The sequence below is a fragment of the Vulpes vulpes genome, chromosome 6 (genome assembly GCF_048418805.1).
Source record: "Vulpes vulpes isolate BD-2025 chromosome 6, VulVul3, whole genome shotgun sequence".
NCBI classification, from domain to species: domain Eukaryota; kingdom Metazoa; phylum Chordata; class Mammalia; order Carnivora; family Canidae; genus Vulpes; species Vulpes vulpes.
In genome coordinates, this window is record NC_132785.1 from 51333515 (window position 1) to 51358826 (window position 25312).

Consider the following 25312-nt stretch of genomic DNA (forward strand, 5'->3'; position numbering starts at 1 on the left):
GCAAATGACAGAATCATCCTTCTTAAGGCTGAATATTTTCCTATTGTATGTACTTAGCATCCCTCATGTGGCCTGTTGCAGCATGGACGCACTGTCATTAGCGCCTTTCCACTAATCCTCACCATCAAGGGTATAATCCTTTGGAAGCCAAATCTGGCCATACTGTTTCCTTGCTTAGAGAATAACATTAACCAGGCATAGCCAGCATTCTGGAAAGGAGGCTAAGGGAAAGGGAAATAGGGGAAAATAGTCATGGGGTTGGAGCAGAGACGGTATTTTGGGTATGGTTGGAAAGCCCAGACTGGGCTGCAAGAGGGAGGGTCTTGTTTTCTCCATCCCAGAGGGGGAAGCTGGAGCCAGGAGTCAGCTGGGGGCAGGGGGTTCCCAGGAAGGTGATGGAGTGAGCTGAAGACATGGCCTTCCCTCTTGCTTTTCCTTCTGATGTGTCTCCCCTCTTTCTTTCCCTTTGCCATCTGCTTCTTCCATCCCTCTCTCTTTCTTATCTTTCCTTCTTCCCTAATGCTGTCTAGTGAATCTCCCCACTGCTTATTTGTGATCTTCTTTCCATGTTCCTTTTTCCTTCTTCTCCCTCTTAAGCTTCAGTATCTTCTGCCCATGAATCCCAGTCTCTGCCTTTGTACTCCATAAAGTGGCGCTGAAACTTGGATAGCCTAAAAATAAATTTATTCCTTTTTATTGCCTACTCTCAACCTAACATGGAGTGTTTCACATTTTTCTTTTGCCCAAAAGGCTACTTAAAATTAGTTACATGCAACCTACCATTTGCATTTGTTTCTCCATTGTTTTTTCCTTCTGGCAAGTAACCCTAAGTAGAATGACAGCATCCTTGCCTTTGTCATAATCAATTATATTCTGTGCATCAGTGTTCAGCATCATAGGAATTACATGAATACTGGAGGGAAATTAACTGAAGTGCCATACTTGCTTCCTCATTTCTATAAATTATCTTAGCCAAAATACCAAGAAAGGATAATAGCCGTTTTCAAGTTGGGCGATATATCCAACTGAGTCATAATGTGGGAGAAACCACAGGGAAACTTAATGAAAAAAGAAATTTTTTTTAAGTAGAGCAAGTAAAGCTTTAAAATATGTGTAAACTTAAGAACTATTATTTAACATTTCATAAAAAGAAATAAAAACACTCTGATCAAAGGTATAATCACGTGAATAAGTGTGTGTATAATTAGAGCACAATATATAATTCCAATGAAACACACACAAATATATGTATATACAAATTGTATATATGTATATATAGTCTCAAAAGGTGTTAGATATTGTTTGTACAAAAGAACATGCATGTAGAGTTATAGATTATTAGAATAACAGATATTAATAATCATCTCAAATTTAATACACTTTTTAAAATAAAGAAACTGACCCATTCAGAGAGTCAGTACTGAAGGATGGAAGGTGGAAAAATGTCCATTCTGAAAGGGGCACTTCTGTAACCAGATGAACTCAGACTCATGATTGGTTATAGTTTTGCCTCCCTGCTCCCAGGGGTCAGATGCTACTGAAGACTTGGTTTAACATCAGATGTTACTAATGGCCGATGGTGGTCACTGTGGTTCTGGTGACTTGATTAACCCCATGGATTACCTAGTAACTAAAGAAAAAAAAAAGCCAGGAGGCATGGACAGATACCCAAGCAGCACTAGGATACACGGTGAGCAGTTTCTAGAGAATGGATGTCCATAGTGCTATTGGGAGATAGGACGAGTATCAAGGATGGCCAAAAGACTCACATAACACTCCATGAGGATAGAGATTCAGGTAAATGAGTGTGTGTTCCTTTATATGAGTAACTCTCAGGGAAGAGTAGAAAACTTTGAAGGAAATTAGGCATCATACTGTGTTAAAAACAAGTTGGTTCCACTTCTGAACCACAAACTTGAGCAATGATCAGGCGAACAATATCAAGAGGAAAACAGCATTGTTCCATCCCATTTTGTTAGAGCTATCAACCCAAAAGGAAGGCATGTGACTGATGGTAAAGGAGGCAGGGACTCTGGGGCTTTCCTGTCTGAGAGGCCTTGGGAAGCTGAAGCAACACAAATTAAGACACATAAAAGATGCTTACTGGCACAGAGGGGGGAAGGCACAATCCCCTTTGTAGAAGCTCATGAAAAATTTCTGAAAGACGTGAGTACAATATAGGAAAACTACTGCATGTAGAGTAGGTAAGACTTTGAGGTTATTGAACATGCTTTGTCCAGAATATGCAGCATTTACCTTGTTTTCCTAAATTAAAGATCATTTAATCCCTCCTCCTGGCTCATGTTCATTGTGTATTGAGAGTCTGGTTGCTGCAGTCGTGAAGAAGAGTGCAGATACTGCTTCACATTTCCATAGATTTCAATTTAGGGGCAGAGGAAGTTAGGAAAACCAAGTATTTTATTTGCTTCAGTGTTGGATTCTGTGCCTAGGTAGTCTATCTAACAACCCTACTCTTACTACCTTGGTCTAAAGCTACCATCATCTCCCCCACTAGCCATTGCAATAATGCTTGCTGTGTGGTTGCTGATTGTTGGGCTACCAGCTTTTGACTCACCTACCAGTGGGCAGGTAGAGGCAGTAGGGAGATTCTTATTAAACTATAGATTCCTGGGGCTCCCACAAGATCTATTGAATTGAAATATCTGGAGTCTGATCCAAGGAATTTACCTTTTCCCTCCTCTTCCCAGGTGATTCTTCTGAGTCCAAATATTTACAAAACACAGTAGCAGTGTACTTTTTTATTCATTTAAAAAACCTACATGAAAAAGGATTGTCTTTCTCTCTGCTGTATCACTGGGTTAAGAAAATCAGATGAAATATTGATCTTGGGAGAACACCAGGCTGACTGCAGCCCCAGATGCCTACATGTGGGTAACAGAAACATTTACAGCACCATTTTGGATATAATATTCTCATAAATGCCAGCCTTTTATAAGACAGCAATAATGGATCTTTGTACATTTTATGTATGTCATATACCTCATCATTCAGAAAAATCAATCAGACTAAAACTAGAAGTTTAACTCCCAAATTAACTTTAAGCATCCAGGCAAACTTTTTAATTTTACAGATGAGAAACTTGAGATGCAGAGACTGGGGCATGACAACACAGGTCTTAGCTGGATCTGGGATCCAGGTGATCCAGGAAAGCCCAGAGCTCTACCCACCATCAATCTCTTTTCCTTCTTCCCTCCTCTTCTTTTTCTTTTCTCCTATCAAAACTACATTCTGACTTCAACTCATCTTTATCTCTGCCTAAATGATGAATAATGCCCTTTCCCTTTCATCCTAAGTTTTTCTTCAGTGTTCCAAATTTACATTCAAACCATGTCTATGAAAGATTTTCTTAGTGTTTCAATGTCACAGGTTGTTTGAAAAAAAAAGTGGACTACTCCTCACAGCTCAATAGACAGTTTATAGTCAGTCAAAATACACTTTTCCCAAACATCATATTGAACAAATTCTTTAACATAAGTATTTCCTTGTCAGTTTCTGTTCTATGACCTTGTAGCCTGTGTTCTACCTTTGAGCAAATTGTTTATATCTGACATTAGATCTCTTGATATACACCTTCAAGGAATATATTATGATCATTATGACCACAAAAGAAATGACTATTGTCATATCAAAGAAAGATTGCATGGGGAACATGTTCCTTCAGCATCAGAAATGTGGCTATTTACATTTCAGACAAGATACATTTTTGTCCCCCCAGGTGAAGTTATCTAACAAATTGAATATCGTTATTTGGATGGCAGGGGCTTATAAGAGTTATTTTCACTACAAATAGAGAAATATGCACCACAAGTCAAAATACTAGTGTGTTTTTCATTCAACAGAATTCATTTTTGAAAGATTTGAGCATTTTATTTCCTATCTTCTAAACCTACAGATCTTCAAGAAAATTGCTCTCTAATAGGCACTAGTTTACACCATGCAAACATTAAGTTGATCTTTTGAAAGTGGGTATAAGCTTAAAACAGATTACTTCATTTTCAAAACTTTAATCTTTATTATTTTTTTCTTTAAACCTGAGGTCAACTGAAGGTTTCCTTTTATAACACCTACCTAACTTACTTCAAAACTTTTTAGTTGAGTTAACCATGTTTGGCATGTTTTTTTAATTTAAATTTCAAATGTTACATGTAATAAATTTTCAGAATCTTAAACATTCAGTAAATAATATCAAACTTTTTCCAGAATGTAATTTTCTAAGATTTTTTTTAAATTTGAGAATCTCCAAAGGAAAAGGATTATGTCTCAAATTATACTTCTTAATAATTGAAATGAAGTTTGTTCCCTAAGTAACAATTCCCTAAAGGTTTTCATCACATCATCATGCGTTTATACCTTCTTGTTAGAATAGGTGCCAGATCATATGATGAAAAATGTCTGGCACATGGAAGTAGTATAGTGAAACAGTAAGCTAATGAGTCAGACTAATAATGCTCACATCCTGTCTTCTTTATTTACTACCTGGGAGACTGAACAGATTCTTCTTCTTTTTTTTTCCAGATTTTACTTATTTATTTGAGGGAGAGAGACAGAATAACAGAGAGCACAAGCAAGGAGAAGAGGGAGAAACAGGTTCCCCACTGAACAGGGACCCCAACTCGGGGCTAGATCCTAGGACCCTGGGACCATGACTTGAGCTGAAGACAGATGCTTAACTGACTGAGCCACCCAGGCACCCCTATTCTTGAACTCTCTGTATATCAATATGATCATTTTAACAGTGTTCGCTTAATAGGATTAGATAAGGTAAAACTGTGCAGTGCTGGGAACAGTGTTGGGCAGATGTACTATATAAATACTAGCCATTATTATTATATAAGTAGACTTATTATTTATATAGTATGGCAATTGTTATATGGTATTATGCTATATTATTATTTTAGCAGACACTCACTGTGAAATAAATGAATGACTATGGAAATATATTCTTTTTACTGAAATATTTGTAGTTCACATTTCATTACATTGAAATAAACAGAGCACTTGAACTATGGAGTATTAGTAAAGATTGGGAATCACATTTGGCTTGCATCTAAGCCCTTTTCCTACAAGATAGCTGAAGATTGTAAGGGCCTGGCCTAGGCAGTGGGGATCTCTCAGGGTAGGGGATGGGCAGATAGAGTGCATTTTAGTAGATTCTGGATTCAAAGCAAAGAGTCAAAATGGGAAGATGGGAAGAGAAGAAAGCCAACATCTGTAAATCAGAGAACCAAGCCACCAAAAGGGAGCATCAGATGCCCAGGAACTGGAAAACCAGGGAGGTGAGAGTAGTAAATAATTATTCAATAATAATCCTGAAGCTGTCACTGAGACAAATCCTGGGGTAGATGCTGTCACCCATAGCTAGCTCATGAGACCTGATTCCTGGGCTGCAGGCTTCACAGACTGCGTATTAGTGCCTTCCTCACTTCTATTCCTATTGTACTCCTTTGACTGCACTAAACATAACTTGTACTTGTATTTTCAGCAAAGACACACACTCAAGATGATTTCCCTTCCTTAAAAAAAAAAAAAAAGTATACATGTGCAACCTCAGCACAAAAAAAATAGAAAATACCTCCCTCAGTAGCAAAAATATAAAATAAACATTCACATGTCCCCTGATATCAACACATGTATCAGAGCATAACAAACAATGTAATAAAATCTTCAGTAGGAACAGACAACTAGAGGCTATGGCAGATGCTGCAGCTAATAATTTTTAGGCATCTCAAAGATTACCTGCGGGAAAAGAAAGAAACAAAAATAACAGAACAAATGTCAAATCAATAAAATTGAATTGTATCTGAACGAAAGCATCTCCAGAAAGTAATCTTTGTCTGAATCATATTTTTCCTAAAGTGGGGGACAGGGAATTCTAGCTGAATCTTGGTCTCGGAATGTTGAATATTCATCTTATGCAACAGAATGCGATTTGCATAATGTAGGGCCCAGGTCTATGTGCAGGAACACCCTTCAGGGGACTCAGATGAAGCTTCCAGAATAACAAGAACATTTTCCAGCTCACCACAGAGGGAATCCGCAACTCAATTTCATTTTATTTGACAGGATTTCCCAGATTTGCTCCAGAAAATGCCCCAGAGAATATTTCTGCTTAAGTTGTGTGTGTGTGTGTGTGTGTGTGTGCGTGTGTGTGAGTCTGTATATACGTTTACATTTAGTTTTTTGATGGTAATATTTAGCAACAACAGAGTTTTAAAAAAATTATATGAAGATGACATGCAAACCCAGATAAGAGCATTTTTCTCTGAGGCACCATGAATTTAACCTGGTAATTTCTGCTCAGAGGACGGTGAAAAAAAATACTTTCATCTAGGTCCCTATTGCTTGGTCCTGTGGCAGAAATTACTTCTAACTACACTATAACATATAGATATAACACAGCTGAGTGTGAATTATTTGTAAATAGTAAATATTCCAGAATATGTCATATGGTTAAAAAGGTACTCAACTTCTAGTACACATTAACACACAACAAATAAGACTTGCTTAGATTTAAATACAATATACATTTTATATTACAAGTATTTTCCCCAGTAAAACCTTAATACAACCTGAATTTCTATTTTTAAAAGAACTACACTCTTTAAATTTTCTTTTTTAGAATTCATGTTATTCTGCTTCTTTTTACAAAATAATCTTCTACTATAAACTCTCTAAGACAAGTACATTTCTAAAGAGAAATAAAAAACATTAACATCAATTCTTTTGAAATTACTCAATTTTCTACAAACTAGTTCATTTTTTAAAAATATGCAAATGCACAACTTTAAGAAGTAATATTACTCTTCTCTTTAATATACTGATATTATCAAACGTTGATGAATAATGAATAAATATATAGTATCATAGTATAGCATCAAGTATAGCATCATAGTAGAGATCAAATATTAAAGCAAAAATGGCAGAATCAATATATACAGATACTTTTCATTTTTGTTTTTGCTGCTACTGGTATTTTGCAAACATTGAATGAATAACCAATATCTTTGGCATGTTACTTACTGATGGGTAGAGGTAACCTTCTCCATTCATGGCTATATACAACCCTGTCTTCACTCCCTGGATGGCAACAACGCGCAGTCCCACTGGTATGAGGTTGAACAGTGCTGTAAAGATAAACATGGCCTGTCATGAATGGGCAGAGAGAAGCAAAAACCTTGCCATCACTTTTCCCTCCCTCTTTTCTTTTATTTAAAAAAATAATAATCTTTGTTACAAACTTCTGAGAAGTTCCAATTAACTTTTATTTCTCTCTTTATAATTAAAATGTTTCTGCAATGGGTAAAATTAGCACTTGAGCTTCATTTTGTACATCTTAACGGTCTGCTTATACCATTCCGAAGAACTGATAGAATAATAAACAGAATCAGGCCTGTAATCATGATTCCCATATCACAGTCTCTGACATCATTTGATACCAAAAGAAATCAGCTCTGAAGATTCTCAAAGAGTGGAATTTTTAAAAGTCCAAGTTGAATGCTTATTCTGGTCTTTCATGCAGAAAGTATGCTTTATCACTGCAATGTAGGACAGGCCAGAAGTTAAAAAGGTAATTCCAAAACGGAATTACTCTTGCTGAACCAATATGAGATGCCAGCAGAGCCCAGAAAAGATGTGCACCTGCCAATGTGCTCAATTTAGAAAGAACTAATCATACTGAATGGCATGCACATTTTAGAGAGACATTTTCTTTACTAATATCTCATAAAACTATAAAAATGAAAGAGGGAAAAGTGTTCAATTTACCCCATCTAAGGGATAAAAACTCATTTATATTTCCACGTTTCATCTCTTTCTTTATTGACAAGGAATGTATTTTTATATTTTTCACATAGTACAGAAAGCAATGTTATCATTGATGTTTTGAAAAACCTTAACATCCCCATAACAGGTTTCCATGCCAAGGTTATATGTTGGCTCTTCAGTAAGTATTTTAGCACCATTCTTAGTAACAACTCCTAGATGGTTTGGGGGACTTTATTATGGATGCACTTATAAGAGGACTGTTAATTATCCACAGTGTGGTTATCTGTTTCCATTCAAGGTCTTAATGGAAGATTAATTCCAAGCAACTGGACCAGCCCAGAATGGGCAACAACAGTACTGAAATGCTGAAGTAAACAAGTCAACAAAATACCTGAGGTCAAGTTCTTAACTATATTCCAAAAAAGATAAATAATTGTAAAAACATAGGCAACATTGACTTCAATTTATGGATCTACTTAGAACATAATTAAAAATGGACTTTATAAATTAGTTTCTATTTAATTCTGAGGCACCATATGTTTTCTCAGAATGAGGGGGGCCATTATACCCTCTCTTTCAATTATTACATGCTACTGATCCCAAGATCTCAAGATGTTTCTGATGAAAGGACATGGTGGCCATGGATGTAGATAATTATTCCTACAGGAATATTCAAGGAATGTATATGGTTAGGTGGATATTAGCTTTCACAATGCAAAATAACACTGGACCATCTTCCATGGGATTTTAGGGGCTCATGTTATGGAAGAATGAGGCTTATGCTTGCTCACTTCTATTACTTAAATAGTAAACATAAGTGGGAGTCATGGAGCAGTATGAGGTACTTGTGTCATTGTAACTCAGTATTCCTTCTTCATGGGAAAGGGCCACTGACCATTGCATTCTTAGCCAGAACACCTAAACTGTCCATTCTCCCTTATATTTTGAAAAGATGGGCACCATAGAACAATGCCTGATTGGTTTGCAAAAGTTTTGGAATAAAAACATAATTGTATGCCTCTCCTTGAAAACTATTCTAACTTAACCCTCTGAAACTTAATTATTCTAATCTTTATATACTCTTAATGGTATTTGTAGGTGCCGTATATTTGATATAGGCCAGTTGTTATACTTCTAGAAAGTAAGAACATCATGAAATCACCAAAATAATGTGACATGGAAAACAGAAAAATTATAGATGATAGTTTAAAATGACCATAAAAAATTCTGGGTTTTTTTTCCCTAAGATTTTTTTGGGACCTGAATTATAAAATGTTAGTTATTATCATTTACAGAATGATAATACAAAGTGAATCCATATAACCACTGTCATGTGGGAGGTCATTCAGAGCTGACCATAATGAATCCATGGTGTTAATTATAACTATAGATATCCACATTAATTGAGACATCATTATATTTTTCCATTCCTTTTGTATTTTATATAATTATAAAGCAATGTTTACAAAGCCTAGGGGAGTTAGAATAATAAGATGTACATGCTACTTTGTTTATATTTGTGGAATACTCTAGTTTTCCATATAATAGTGATTTTCAACCCTGGCTATACTTTAAAACTAGCTGTATTCATAAAAGAGGACAGCCATGCCCAACCACAGACTGACTAAATTAAATAAGAATTTCTGGAGATGGGGTTAGGGTTTAGAGCATAAGGATTTTTTTTAAGTTCCTCAAATGACCCAGAAGTACAGCTGAAGTGAAAACCACCATCCCAAGATGGTGCAGAGGTGATAAATGTGAGTGGTGGGCAATTTTTTACACATTAAATTATCAGGCCTGGAATTCCTAAGGTGAGAGGAACTGGTTCATGTGAAATTTTAATATTGCTATAGTTACTAGCATATTGATATTTCTATAGTCCTATTCTGCTCGTAGCATTTATTAAGTCTGGTAATGGAAGTATTGAGTTTAAGAGCACAGGAAAACCTCATAGCATCCCCAAAAGCCAATTGGGGGAAAAGAAAACCACCTCTTAATCAAATGCCATAGTTCATAGTAATGGTAACATTTAGTAGGTAGATGGGAAGCTCGAATAATTTTAAATAAGTAACACCCTTGAAAATAAGTATGGTGATGAAGTAATCTGGATACTCACTTCTTCTTGTTAAAGATCTTTCCAGAAGACATGGAAACCAATAAACACTCAAGTTGCTACAGTATCTTCTCTATTAGAACCAATCATCCATTATCAAACATCGTCTTGCCATCTTTCCTCCCAGAGATTTCTAGATCTGAGGCTAGAAAGCCCTGGGAAGACTTTAGTATGTCAGGTTCACCTGCCTGTTGGCCATTCCCTCTCTTTTCAACTCATCTGAAAATTTTGGCAAAGGCAACTTAGTTGGGTGGTTCTGACTTTACCTAGTTCTAAATAAGCTCATGTTTAGTTGTGGGAGATGTATACAACTCAAATCACAAATATTTGAAGGTTCAAGCCTCAGTTTTGTCATTTGGTAATTTTTAGGGGGGCATCATGGTGACTTTTAGGTTATTTCTCATTTCCCCTACTTACAGATGGTTAATCTTTGTTTTATATTCAAAGAATTATCAAAAATCTGCAATACATCTGTGAATTGATACATCACACACTTCCTCAAATGAAAGGACTGTGCTCCCATTAGGACTTGCCTGCCGGCATCTCTAGTGCTCCCTCCCTTTTTATAGAATACTATTCACAGCTTATGATTTTCTCAAGATTCCTAAGACTGCTGTACTGAACCAAAGAAAAGGAAATAATCTTAAATTCCACCTAAAAACAGTGTGGTTTTCATTTACAAATATGATGGCAACAAAAGTAGTGTTAATTAGTAATTTCCCATTGCTTTTATAAAGCTGCTATAGTCCTGCCAAGTTTTATTAAATTTTATGGTCATACAATTTTTATAGCCTTTTGAGGAGAGAATCTTTATCATACCCCATTTTGCTCTCTTCTGCTATGTCTTTGCAAATGTTGAAATGGTAACAAAATTAACCTAACTAGTTAAACATGAACATAAAATGCCAACAGAACTTGTAAGTGAAGAAGCTATGGGCCAGTTATTGCACAGGAATGCAAGCCCCAAGAGTGTGGGTGCTATAACTTGGTTCTGGTTTGCTTGTACACAGGAACTCCTCATTCCTCATCAGCACATAGGGGGATTAGAGAGGATTTCAAGTGTTGCCCCAAGATTCTTCTTTCTTCTAATGCAGCTATGCAGCAGGAGAAAAGCCTCACACATTTATAAAACAGAAGATTGTGTATCTTTTAGTGTCTCAGCTTTCCAGTTTAGTGTTAAGTATTCTTCAGATAACCAGATATAATTACGTGTGTGCATTTAATGCCTACATCTGCACTTTCACAGTGTAGAAAATATCGTGCTGCTTATTGAGTTCTGAAGTAATATGCTATAAAAGATGGTGTCTACCTAACAATTCTTAATTCAATATTGATTTCCATCATTAAAAACAACTAACTTGTTTGGCATTACAAAAACCAAAGAAGATAGGAAAAAATACATAAAAACTTTGAAGGAAATTATTTGTTCTGAGAAGTTCAACTAAACATCATTTCCATATAGCTATGGTTTATTTCCTTTCTTAAAAACCTGGTCATAAGGCATGGCCTCAACTTCTAAGTCAGAATGTCTTAATCTTACAATGATCAGAGTTATGGAAAACTAGTGCTCATGCTCCACTGGACTTTGTTGAAGGAAATCAGAGAATATTGAAGACACCAGCACTTACAAGTCTCAAGAGTCCATGACCCCCACAAGAATAAGACATAAACGAAAGAGAGTGCCTTTTGTCAAAGAATGGGTAGGAGTTAAAGATAGGGAGAAGAAAATGAGCAGACATGCATGTATTAGCTTGAACTAGAAGAAACTGACATCTTTTATAGATCAAAGATAGTCAAGGACTTATACTTTTAAAAAGTTCAACCTAATAGCAAAATCCCATCAACTAAACAATGGTTGACCTCAGTCTTATGAGTAAAAATAACTTCTTTCTTCCTTGTGTTTGAACTGCTTTACCTTCTCTTCTTCTAAATCGAAGAAGGAAATAAACAACAATGACAGAGAATCAATGAACAAATATGATAGGGAAACGTTTAAAAGGACAAAAGGACAACATAATAGACACAAAGGGAGAAAAAGATTAGAAATTTAAAAAGAGGAAATGCAAACAGAAAAATTTTTAAATTGAAAGAAAAATTTAAAATGAAGCAAATTCCAAAATCTAAAAAGTAAATGCAATGGCTAGAAAAATATTGACATTTCACATAGTAACAACAAATGCAAAAACAGTCTCCTTTATTAGCTATTCTCAGTGCTATTGAAAATTTGATTACTAAAATTTGAAGCAGAAAGTACCTATAATTTGGTCTTGTGTATTCAAATCCTCCCTTCTTTTCATGGAATGATGCTCTATATATGAAGGGTAAATGTTAAATGGGTGAAAAAATTCATATCCATTCCTGATCCACTAGTAATATGTGAATAAATATGTCCAATAAAATCAGTTTTTGCTTTTCATTAATTCTCCTGAGAAGTAGAGAGTGTCTATTTTAGAACTGATGTGCTAAATTAAAAGGAATCCAGTACTAGTATAAATAGAAAATGGGAAAGGAAAAAACAGACAATTGGATAAGGAGGGACACTAAAATGAAAATATGAAGAAAAGATATATATTTAAAAACAGTAAAATGAAGAGACACCAATAAAACCAGGGTCAATGGCTTTTCAATTTAAGACAAGTCATCACAGACCCAATTCTGTAAAGTAGTTAAACATTTTGTACAATGTATTTAAAGGCATAGAGCCTTCATGTCCTCTCTTTAAAAAAGAGATACTAATTTTTCCTGTTGAATGCAAAGAATTTGAAAAATTACATTTCTGTGATTTGAAACAACTAATCCTTATAGCTCTTGAATTTCCACAGTTACCATTAAAAACCTACAGGCCTAATAAAAATATCTCCAAAGGAAACATGGATTCATCTTTCATCTAAATGCACTAGTGTACTTACTTTACTTTTATGAGATAAAAGGAACAAGAATGCTGGGTCTGATGATTGTTTTAAGGAAAAAAAAGAAAGAGAAACTAATTATCTTACAACAACAGGCTTCTGGTGTTGCTCTGTTCCTGTTTTCATCCATGTGGTCTAAGTAAAATTATGACTGGCCTTCTAGCGTGTAACATTTGTAAAAATGAACCAACGTAACAAATACTTGTAAACGTAGTTTAAAAAGTCATTTTTGTAGCAGCGTATCTTCTACCAACTGTGTTAGCGGGTGGCCTGAGGTTGTCACTTACTAGAATTAGTGCTGTCATCCTTGGTTCCATCGAGAGCTCCATCGGGGTGCATTTGCAAGTAGTAGCCTTGCCTGCAATATAACCTGGTCACTATACCCTTGAGCTGGGGATCTGAAAGGCAAACATAGTTATCATAAGCCTCACAACGTGTCACAATAGAGTTTTTTATTTCTTTTTCTGATTCTTTTCTTTCTTTTTCAGAAGAGGGCATTTGATAGAAGTAGCACCTTTTATTCTATGTCTCCCAGATTCCTCTGTACTTATCAAACCTGGTGCATAGTAATCATAGAAGGTCATAAGCTGCATTTGGCAGCTGCAGAAAATGGGTCATTTTATAAAACTAATGTGAGGATTTCAATGATTAATCAAAAACAATTAAGCTACTTGATCTATTGGTTTAATTATTAGTTAAGTCCTAAACTAATTGGTTTAATAGTTTAATATCATTCAGGATGAATGTACAGGAGTTTTTGCACACTTCTGGCTCTAAGAAACCTTTTAAAGGCTTTTAAATGGATTTTTCTTTTTACTTAATTTGACAAGTAATCCCAAAAGGTGAAAAATCTGTATTTTTTTAATCAAACTAATATTTTGATATGCATTCTTAGAAAAAGCCCTCTTGTGGAGAGTGTTTCTTTGATGTCTAAAGGGTTACTCTAATGGGTATGGAAGCATCTGGTACTCATGCATGACCCATGCATTTTCCATGAAAATGGAAAAGTTGATTTCTGAGCTCAGGGTAAGGCACAATAACAAACCTATGCTGTGAGGTCAGTTCTGTGGCCATAATCCAGACAAATTAGACATATTAAACAGATTAATATCTAAAAATGAGAATGAAATTATAAAATATGGATCTGATTCTTAACCAAAAAGGCAAAAGATAGAGGACAGTGTAAATTTATTAAAACAAAAAGGGAAATATGGTAACAGACTTCTCATCTGATGATTCATTGAAAAGATAACCATTCAAGTGACCCAGGCTTCGCAAAGGACCAACAGTTGTACCTTTGAATATAAATATTTATATGTGGCTTTTCAAAGGCCATCCCCATCTCATGACTAGATTTGATGTTGGACATCATAGTTCTTGCCATGGCAACTGGCACCTCTCCAGAACTGCTGAATGAGACATGCAAATGCAATCAGATCATACTAACAAAACATTAGAATGGTATAGAATGATGAAGGCTACTACCTAGTAATTGACAGAAAATTTGTGGATTTGCCAACGGGTGAACACACACAAAAAATACACATGCCAAAAAAAAGCTGTTCCAAACCAGAACACCGTTAGCTTTTTGTTTAATCCTCAAAAATTTAAAAGAAAATGCCAATATCTATTGTTTTGTACATATGCTATAACCAATCATTTGAAAAGTGAATTTATGGTACACAGATTTTCTTCAAAGATTGAATGAGAGTGAAGAAAATCTGGGGAATAATGCATGAACACCACAGTGTCACATCAATGTGACTAAATATAATAGAGTGTAGATGCTTCTAGAAGACTAGGATAAAAAAAATCTAAGTGATTATTGGGATTGTCTGACATATGTTCCTTATTCTGTAGTATACACCTTTAAAAATTAGTATACAATTCTAAGATATGCTTTGGTGGAAAAATTACTCTTGCATCTTAGTCTGCCCATCACTCAGTAAAATTTGACTGGGCTACCAACCCTCTAAAGTATTGAGGATTTCTTTAATTATTTATGCTGCATTGTATTTATACTCATCACTGAAGATAAATAGCATGGAAAAGAAGAGGACAAAGGTAAAAAGGTGGGTTCTTAATTGCCATGAAGACATACAGAGGATTTCAGGGATTGACAATTCTTCTGCAAAACCTTTATGTTCTGAATTATTTATTTTTAATAATTTTACATTTTAGCTTACTACATCTTCTGGACTTGAATTAAGTAGGTCAGGCAAGGCAGTACAAGACACACAACCCCCACAAACTCCCTCACACTTAAAGAGAACACTTATTTTTTTTCTTTTTCTATGACCAAAAAGACAAGGGATAATAAGTATCGATAATGATGTGAAGAAGGAACCCTGTTAACTGTTGGTGGGAATGCAAACTGATGCAGCCACTATGGAAAACAGTATGGAACTTCCTCAAAAAATTAAAAATTCAACTACCAACTCAGTTGATCCAGCAATCCCACTTCTGGGTACATAGCCAAAGGAAATAAAATCAGGGTCTTGAAGAGATATCTGCACCCACATATTCATTTCAGCATTATTCACATTAGCCAAGATATGGAAACAATCTAGGTGCCCATCAGTGAGTGAGTGGATGAGGAAAATGAGTATCTATACACAACAGAATATTATTCAGCCTTCAAAAAGAGGGAAATTATGTCATTTGTGACAACATGGATGAAACTAGAGGTCATAAGGCCAAGTGAGCCCTACCTGCCCACATTCTCATTTCTAATAAGGAAGTATAAAGAAAACAACGGAACTGTGTTTTTGAGTTCTCACTTAATTTCAAAGAAATGAAACCAAATTGGTTTCTATGTACCTAGTTTCACATTATTTGATGTTTTCTTTTTAGAAACCATAATAACATTGATTGTGCTTTTCTCAGGTGCCAGGCACTGTTCTAAGTACATTGCAGGATTAAGTCATTGAACTCACCACAACTTACTTAATGGGAAGCCCGCTTTGAAGCTGAGCAAGTGGAGACAGAGCAATGGAGTAATTGACAAAAAGCACAAAACTGACAAGTGTCCAGTTGAGGGTTCGAACATGATCCTCCCCGGCTAACCAGTAAACTACATGGCTTTTGGAAGTTGAACAATTGACCTAAACCATCTTAAAAACCTAAAATAAAATTCAAAGACAATCTTGTTTTTTCTCTTTTAAACTAAGTTTTTCAGGATTAATCACAATTATATATAAACCCAAATCCTGCATACTTGGAGCTGAATCTGTGATTTAAAACAATAACATGAAGCTAAAATCAAAATGCTTGAAAATCTCTTCTATGATCTGCCCTACTTTGCCATTGGCCACATCTCCAATAAATCTGCACCTGTGAAACCCTCACCAAAGTTGCAGATCTAATACTGTAGTCTTCAACTCATCTGTGTCACTCTCCTTCCTTGTACTTGTACCCCTGACTTCATGACTCATGTGAACTGTCTCAGCCGCTCAAGATCACCACCGTGCTTGCCTTTGTCATTCCACTTAAACAGTTGCCCACTTCCTGCAGATGCTGTCTTCACAATCTTGCTCACTTTCTATTTTCACTGCTGGCAGCACTTCAGCCCCTTGTAACCTCTCTTAGGTAGTTATCCCGCCTACCGTGTGCCTGTTCCAATCTAGCAGAAAAGGAAACATGCAGTGGCTCTGGCCATCCACTGAACTATTCACAATGCCCTGCAGCAGTGGGGCCCCATCTTATCTGCCCAGCTTTGTTTTCTACTACTCCACGCCATCCCCTGCACATAGCCCAGGCTAGGTCACTGCTGGCTACCTACAAATATGCCATAATCCCCCACATTTATCCCATCCCCTTAACCTTCTCTGTCTCAGATATTCTCACCTGCATAAAGATGCTTCCTTGCGCACACATCCACATGCATAAATCTTTGCATATTTTACTCCTTTTCCTCCTTCTCAATTTCAGCTCCATCAACTTTTCCTCTGGGGCATTTTCCTGACACCTCAGATGAATTCAGACTCCTCCCTTGAACACTTTTATGGCAGCATTCTTCATAGGCATTACTCATTTTTAAAACATCAAAATTATTTCATTTTGAAATGTTTTTAATACATTTAAAGTTACAAGAATTAATTCAACCTATATCTATGTACCCACCATGGAGGTTAACAAGTGTTAGTATTTTGCTTTATAATTCATGGTTTGAATTTCACATTTATTTGTGCAATTGTATGATTGATCTCTTTCTCCAAACTGTATTGTAAGTTTCATGAAGGAAATAGAAATGTATAATATTGCTTACCATTACATTCCTGGGGTCTAAATAAATAGGACCTGGGCAAATATATATATTTTAATGAATACTGAATGGGTTAGAGTGTAATTTATCTAGTAATCTCATATATTGCTAATAAGAGTGCCAATCAGAACAACAACATGAAATCCAGGATGGTAGTAAAGCCTAAAAAGCGTCCAAAACGTTTTTTTAGTTGTGCAGTCCAGACTGCTAACTCAAAAATAAATCTTTGGTGTTATAAACTTTTTTGCAATGACACGTGTGTATATAAATAAAATGAGTATGACTATTTGAAAAATACTATAAAAATACATGGGAAAGAATACACCAAAATGTGAAATATAAATATATTTTTCTGGTTACTAGAATACATATTTTTCAACATTTTATTATTTTAAAAATTTCCTAAATTTCATAATGAAAATGCAGATTTAATATTAGTGCCTTTTGACAAAAGATGGGTAAAAATAACATTTCAACATGCAAATAATATTGCATACATATATACAAATATCCTAAATGCATTTTACTGTTGTAGATTAACTGATGCCCCAAATTTTCAAGGATTCCACTTATTAGTTTCTCTTTGTGCTTAGTCACATATCCATAAAACCTTCACTATAATCCTCACTTATAAAATTGGCTATTGTGCAATGAGGCCATTTATAGCTCGAGGTCACTTTCAAATAATTAAAAAAGAAGACAAAAAAAAAAAACTTTCCTCAAAGGCCAAGAGTACAAAGCCAAATAATCATAACAGATACAAAACAAAAGAAAATGAGACAATTTTCCTGAGAAAACAACCACATCAGTTGTATGTGGTCAGGCAATGGTATGATTAATTTTCTAGATCTACTGTGTAGAGGAGAAAAACCCTACATATTCTCACCCTACAGCAAGTCTCAACTTCAGCCTAATATGTGCTGGACAGCTCACTTACACATATTGATATCAGTAAGATATCTCACATGACTGCCAGAATGGAAAGGACCCTGTCTGGGCAGCTGCAAGAGAAGCACTAGTCTCTCAAAAAAGAACATCTACAGTGGGCTGTCTCACCCCAAAGAGGAGGGAAAGGCAATGGATTGCAGTATGTGAAGATCCAATACTGGAACTTCCTGTTTAATCGTCATCTCCAAAAACGAAAAACAAAACAAAACAAAACAAAACAAAGAAAAACAACTAAACTTTGTAAATACTTAACATGAGCTGACTTCGGAATCTTCAGGGTCACATATCATATGAGATCCTTGAAGTACCTGAGGCAGGTTGGGCACCCTATAATTCTGAGGGGTTGGCATCATGACCTTGGCTGCAGTCATTGTTTCCAATGAGTGATTTGCAATATGCTGAAGTTTATACCTTCTAGGTTAAGAAGGTATATAAATTACATTATCTAGTTTAACTAATGTTGATATATTTTAGGGGGAAAAATCCAACAGACAGTATGGATTAATGGTGATACTCAAAGAAGAAAACTTAACACCAAAAAAACCCCAGCAAAGATGACAAATCCTCTACATGGTTTATAGGGTTAAAAACAAGTACACAAATATGGAACAAAAGCAATGATGACCTCCCTATCTATTCAGATCTAACATGAAGTCAGCCAAAAGTGTTCGAAAATGTTAGGACATCTACTGTGATAAAAACAGAACATCACCCCAAATGAATAGTATGCCTTGAGATATAAAACAGTTAAAAAATTACATATATGAAACAAGCTTATAATGAGGTACATGTTCTTTTTTTCATTAAACTAATAGGATAAGAGGGTTTGGTGACATTCTTCTAATGAATGTTAAATAGAAGCCAAGGATTTTGTTTTTAGTACTGATATATATGAAACCCCTACAACCTCAACTGTCAATTAATAACTAAAGAAAAATAAATACCTGAAATCCCACACCTACAGTTTAGCTAGCTAGCCATGTAAAAAAATGCAAAAATATTTTTCAACCCATAAAACTGTTAGAGTTCCTTATTCTTTTCTAAAGTACTTATGAATTCAGAATATTTACTCTGCTTAAGAAAATATGAAAACTATGTCTTAATTATCCTTTTTCCTTCTGTTTTCTCTTTCATTATACTTACCCTATAACACATCTTACTCGAATGTTTTACTAAAAATGTTTTGAGGGTACTCCTTGTCTGGAACTCCATACTAACCATACACTCTGACATTAATTAAAATAGAAATAATGAAAGCTAATGTGCATGTGTTTCAAGAAAAAAATGTTTCATAATATAATGAACCTCAACACTCGAAACTGAAAGAAATGCAAATCAGTTCAACTGCCTTCAGATACAAGGAAAAATATATCCAACATTTTTAATTAAAACAATCACTCTCTCAGAAGCGGGTTCATTTAAATCAATCACTGTCACAAATTGTTTTCATGCAATGTGCAGACTGACAAAAGAGAAATCAAGATAATCCTTAGAGTGATGGAGATATTTTTAATCATTATTTAAATTGAAAAATGCACAATATGGCATGTGTTTTTATATAGCAACTATAAAATTGTAGATACATCACACACACCATGTTTGTTTACACATAAATCTCGGTACTAGTTGGTTATCAGTGAAGGTTCTTAAATGTCACTCCTCTATTAGCTATGGAAAAAAAATCACATGTTATTTACAGGGTAAAAAGCAACTTTTGGAATAGACATTTTTGTGGCAGAACTAATGAGATTTTGGCACTCCTAGTTGCAGAAAATAGCATTGTGAATAATTTACCCAAAGCCATAAATTATCATATAATTCAGCCATAAAAATAAACCATATCCAGGAGCTCTTCCAAAGGGCTGAGAAAAAAGGTGGGGTGGGACATTAGGAAAATGATAAATAAACTAAACTTATGAAAAAACCTCTATATCTTTTTGTTAGTGCTTTACCTAGGATGACATTCAATTTCCCCTGGAAATTGCCCCCATACTACGTCGAGGGTCCATCCCTCTAGAAACCGTGTTTCAGCTAGTTCAGAGTGGTACCAATCCACCATCCCAATCCAATGCATTACTATTTTTGTTCAATTTTAACTGTTGATTCTACAGCCTAGAACAGCCTATATCTAGTGCCTAACATAATCTTATGCCTATATGCACTAGAGATATAATTTTGCATTAAAAAAACCCAAAAAACAAAAAAACAGTTCTTGTCCTCAAAGAGCTGGCTCTCTACTGAGAGGGATAAGAAAGAATGTATGATATGGTTTTATGCCAGTTAGTCATGTGTGGAATTATTGGGTTTATGTGTATTCCTGCCCAGCAAATACTAAAGGGATTATAAATCCCTTGATAATTTGCATCGTATGTTATTCAAAGTAGCCTATTACTCTGCTTTGCACATAGCAGCTGTTCAACAAATATCTAATACTGAATCTATTCTTTGAAAGAATCTATACGTAAGCCCTAAATGGCATTCAAGGCAAGATGCATTTTTGTATCCTTTTTTTTAAAAAAGATTTTATTTATTTATTCATGAGACACACAGAGACACAGGCGGAGGGAGAAGCAGGCTCCCTGCAGGGAGCTGGATGTGGGACTGATCCTGGAACTCCAGGACCATGACCTGAGCTGAAGGCAGGTGCTCAACCGCTGAGCCACCCAGGTGTCCCGCATTTTTGTATCCTATTTAAGAATTGGAGGAGTAGAACATGCCCTGATAAAGATAAATGTAGGTTTTGAAATGGAAACACCAATAATTAAAAAAATTTTTTTTCCAAAACTGTCTTGGTAAAAAAAAAATCCCTCTTAGTAAAGTATATTAAGGAAACAACAGTGAGTAGAATCTCTTCTCGAGGAAAATACCTGAAAGGATGACTAAAGGGAAGGCATCCCATAATATCCTGTTCAATATTTGACCCACAGCTCCAAAAAACAGACAGATCTAATAAGATTCCTGGAATTCCTAATGCAGGGTTGAACTCTCACTAGCTTTCTGAATATTCAGTGTCTACAAGCTCCTAAAGGAAACACATCTTTAGAGCTCAGTTAAAAGCAACTCCTTCCAATAGTATTTTCCAATGAGGTTCTCTAATTGCAAGATTCTAACATATTAGAAACACATTGGAAGTCCTGTAGCCCCAACATAATTCAGCATTGGACAATAAAATGGCAAAAAAGTTGGATCTACTGTTTCCCTTTATTTATTCATAACTTATAAAGATGAATAATTATAAGACATTGTGTTTGTTGGTTTGCTAACTTACTCCTTCTAAATTGCAATTAAAAATAAATTATCAATGTTAATTATATAGCTGCAAAAGACAATATTAAAAATTCTTGTGCATATTTAAATAAGAAGAATATGTGGGATGCTTGGATGGCTCAGTCAGTTGGGCATCTGACTCTTGATTTTGGCTCATGATCTCATTCATGGTTGTGAAGTCAAGCCTCGAGTTGGACTCCGCACTGGGTATGGGGACTGCTGAAGACTCTCTTTCTCCCTCTCCCTCTGCCTCTCCCCCCTTGCATGTTCTTCCTTTTATCTCTAAAAAAAATGAAAAGGAAAAAAAAATGTGTGCCCTTCAATGATGCTTGGGATTCAAGCCAATCATTATTACTATTACATCTAAAGAAAGCTTTGCTAATAATATATCCTGTCACAGATTCCTAATTTATGAATTACTTCATTTCCTCCTGGCCAGAACACATACATGCATATGCAAAGAATCAGTTTTCTCTGTCTCATTCAGTGTGCTGATGTGTCATTCTGTGTGGCATCTGCAACACTTACCAATACGAACACATGATTCATGTTCAGATTCTTCATCAATGATATCAAATACTGAAAGAAACTTAACACTGCTTTGAGGATATTTTGTACCAACTTCTTTTTGTTAGTGTAAGTATCAGGATCCACCATGCTGCTAGCTGACTGAGGGTATAATATTTCCTCAATTGTTGAGCAAATAGTTGAGTATTCTACTTAATTTTTCAAATGCTATTGTCATAGGAAGAGTGGAATCTGAGATCCTTCATTTTAGTTGCTAGCTAAATGATACTTCCTTTTTTAAGTCTAAATATACATTTTATTATTTGTGTTCCTAATGGTGTTCTCAGATAAGTATCTCAAAGGAGTGTCCAAAATCCTTGCAATATTTTTGCAACAAGTACAATTACTAAGTATTTCTAGTTAAATTTCTAGAATATTCCAAGCTTATTCAGTTAGTCTCCAAATGTTCAATGATAACTTTTTATTTCTTAATTAAAAGAGTTTTTTAAATTAAGAAAACCATGATTGACAATAACTGCTACAAACCTCCTTTGGAATTCTGAAATAACTCACTGCCATCTTGAAATATTGACAGGTTGGAAGTTGAACTTATGATACTTTGTTCACAATAAAAAGACACACACACACACACACACACACGCCAAATAGCAAAGCATGGGGGAAAAAGTTTTACTTTGCCATTTAAATGGACAAAATCACGTTCTTTAATTTTGATAATCTTTTCACTTTATGCTACTCAACCAAAAAGCCATTTTATACTTACTATGAGATAAAATACAATGCATATTATAAATATTAATCATGCCTCTCACTATGTTCTTTTTTTCACTATGTTCTTCATAAAGTTAGAGGCTAATCAAATGTAACCAAATGGCTTGAGGAACATAGGCCTAAGAGTACTCTTAACATTTGCTAATATTTTATAATCAAATACTATCATAATGAACAAATTTCAATGCTGGAATTATAACTGAAAAAGAATGTGAATGTTATGTGAACCATAAGCCATAATCTGAGAGAGCTTAATAATTCTTTAAACTAAGGGTCTCAGACTTTTTAAAAAGTGACTTCAACATCTAACCAAGATAAACAGGGACCAGAAGTATCATTTCACATGAAACAATAAAAAATTGACATATTGAATTCTGCAAGATACTGGACAGCCCCTGAGTTATGAGAAAGAAAAGAGGTGAGTCCTAATTCCTGCGAAATATTCCAGGGCATGGTGAAGGGAGGAGAGCTCAGTGGACTTTCTAAATTGAGGAGATTGAGCTGAGAGTCCAGAAAGACCAAAGTAGATGGTATATAGTGTATTAGAGAAGAGAGAGCTGCTGAAAGAGAAACTTCCAAGATCTGCAGAAAGTTTCCATGAGAATTCAGCTCTGTGCTTGTCAGCATTTTATGTAAGGAAGCTATCCCAGGCTGAGGAAAACGATCTGAGAAGACTGGAAGTAGTATTGCTTCAAAAGCACACAGGACTGGAAATATTACCTCAGTCAGCTGTGCAAAGACTTGAAGTGACAACATGTATGTTTAACTGGCATCTCCAGAAGTTAGTATCAAGAAATCGGGAAAAAAATTTGAAGAAACAATGGCTGAAAAATTCCCAAATTGTTAAAAAGTATAAAACCAAAGATCCAAAGAGTTTAATAAACTCTAAAGACAGGAAAAATGACAAAAACTACATCAAGGCACATCTTACTAAAAGTACTCAAAGAATGATAAAGAAACAATCTCTTTTTCTCCCAGAGGTAGGAAAAACACATTATATACAGAAAGGGCAAGAAAGACAGCAGATATTTTATTTGTAACAATTCAAGGAAAAAGACAGTGGAGCAATAGCTTCAATGCACTGAAAGAAAAAAATATCCTAAAATCCTAAAACAGTGAACATATCTTTCAAAAACAAAGGAAAAATAAAGAAGTTTTTGGACATACAGAAGAGGAGTGTATCATCAGATGGATTTCATTGCAAAAAATGTTGAGAGAAGGTCTTCAGAGACAAAGAAAATGATACCAGATAGAAATAAGGACCTTTTCTAAGGAATAATAAGCACTACTGAGGGTAATACACTACTGATGGTCAATACATATATATTTTTTGTTATTCATATCTCTTTAAGAGATAATTGACTGTTTAGGCAAAAATAATAATACAATGTGGGGTTTATAACATGTAAAAGTGAAACATATGATGACAAGCAGGAGAAATGGAAAAACACTATACGTACTTGAATATACAACATATATGCTATTAGAAAGACCCCATATTTGGTTTAATGCTCTGATAATACCATCTTGAAATTATCAATAATTTTTTAACCATAGGCCCTGCATTTTCATTTTACCCTGAGCTCCTGAATGATATACCATATTCTGGTATTAGATAAGACACCAAAACCATGATCCATTGAAGAAAACATTGATAAAGTGAACTGCATAAAAATTCAAAAACTTCTTTTCTTTAAAATAAACTGTTAAAAGACCTAAAGACAAGTTACAGATAGGGTGAAAATATTTGCATATTTTACCCTGAATAAAGGCTTGTATCCACCAATACATAAAGACTTAAAACTCAATAATAATAAAACAAATGCACAAAACTATATATCATTTTATCAGAAAATATTTGTGGATGAAAAAGAAGTTCAGAAAAAGATGAGCAACATCACCAGTCATTGGGGAAATGAAAATTAAAACCATAATGGATTAGAGTTACACATAGTAGAAGATTAAAATTAAATTTAAAAATACCAGACAAATTGTTGGCAAAGATGTGAATACACTGAAACTTACATATACTAATGGGAGGAATAGTAAGTGCTCCAATCACTTTAGAGAGCTGTTTGCAGATTCTTAAAATGTTCAATATAAACCTGCCAACATAATCTAGCCATTCCACTCCTAGATATTTATCTAATAGAAATAAAAGCATATGTCCATACAAATCACATATGTGAATGTTTGTTTGTAATTATCTGTGATTGTCTCAAACTGGAAACAACTCAAATGTTTGTTCGATTGATGAATGGATAAACAAACTGTGGGATAGCTATACAATGGAATACTACTCAGCAAAAAATGGGAATGGCCTATTGATAAATGCAACAAAATAGATGGATTCCAAAATAACTGTGTTGAATAAAAGTCATAGGATTCCATCTGTATAATACTCTATAAAATTTAAACAAATATAAAATGACAAAAACGATCGTGACTTAGGAGATTGGTCAAAGACAGAGAATAGCAGGAGCTCAGGAGTGCCAGGAGGCATAAGGAAACTTTTGGAACAATGGACATATTCATAATCTTGAGTGTGACTCTGTTTTCTTATGTCAAATTCATAAAATTATACACTTTAAATATATACAGATTATTTTATGAAAATTAAACCCTAGTATAGCTACTAAAACTAAAAACAGGGCAGCCCAGGTGGCTCAGTGGTTTAGTGCTGCCTTCAGCCCAGAGCCTGATTCTGGAGACCTGGGATGGAGTCCC

At 35.0% G+C, this 25312-nt stretch overlaps 1 protein-coding gene across 6 annotated transcripts in view; it reads right to left on the reverse strand.

Moving 5' to 3' along the window:
- The window catches only part of FGF14 (fibroblast growth factor 14), a 624343-nt gene that overhangs the window by 116498 nt on the left and 482533 nt on the right, over window positions 1-25312 (reverse strand). For 5 of the 6 annotated variants that reach the window (XM_026008894.2, XM_026008893.2, XM_072760975.1 and 2 more), the window contains 2 exons: window positions 13095-13205; window positions 7042-7145 (listed from right to left, as the gene is read on the reverse strand). In XM_026008894.2, coding sequence (XP_025864679.1) covers window positions 7042-7145; window positions 13095-13205 — 215 coding nt within the window. The remainder of the gene's footprint in view (window positions 1-7041; window positions 7146-13094; window positions 13206-25312) is intronic. The other variant, XM_072760974.1, reaches the window with a different exon arrangement.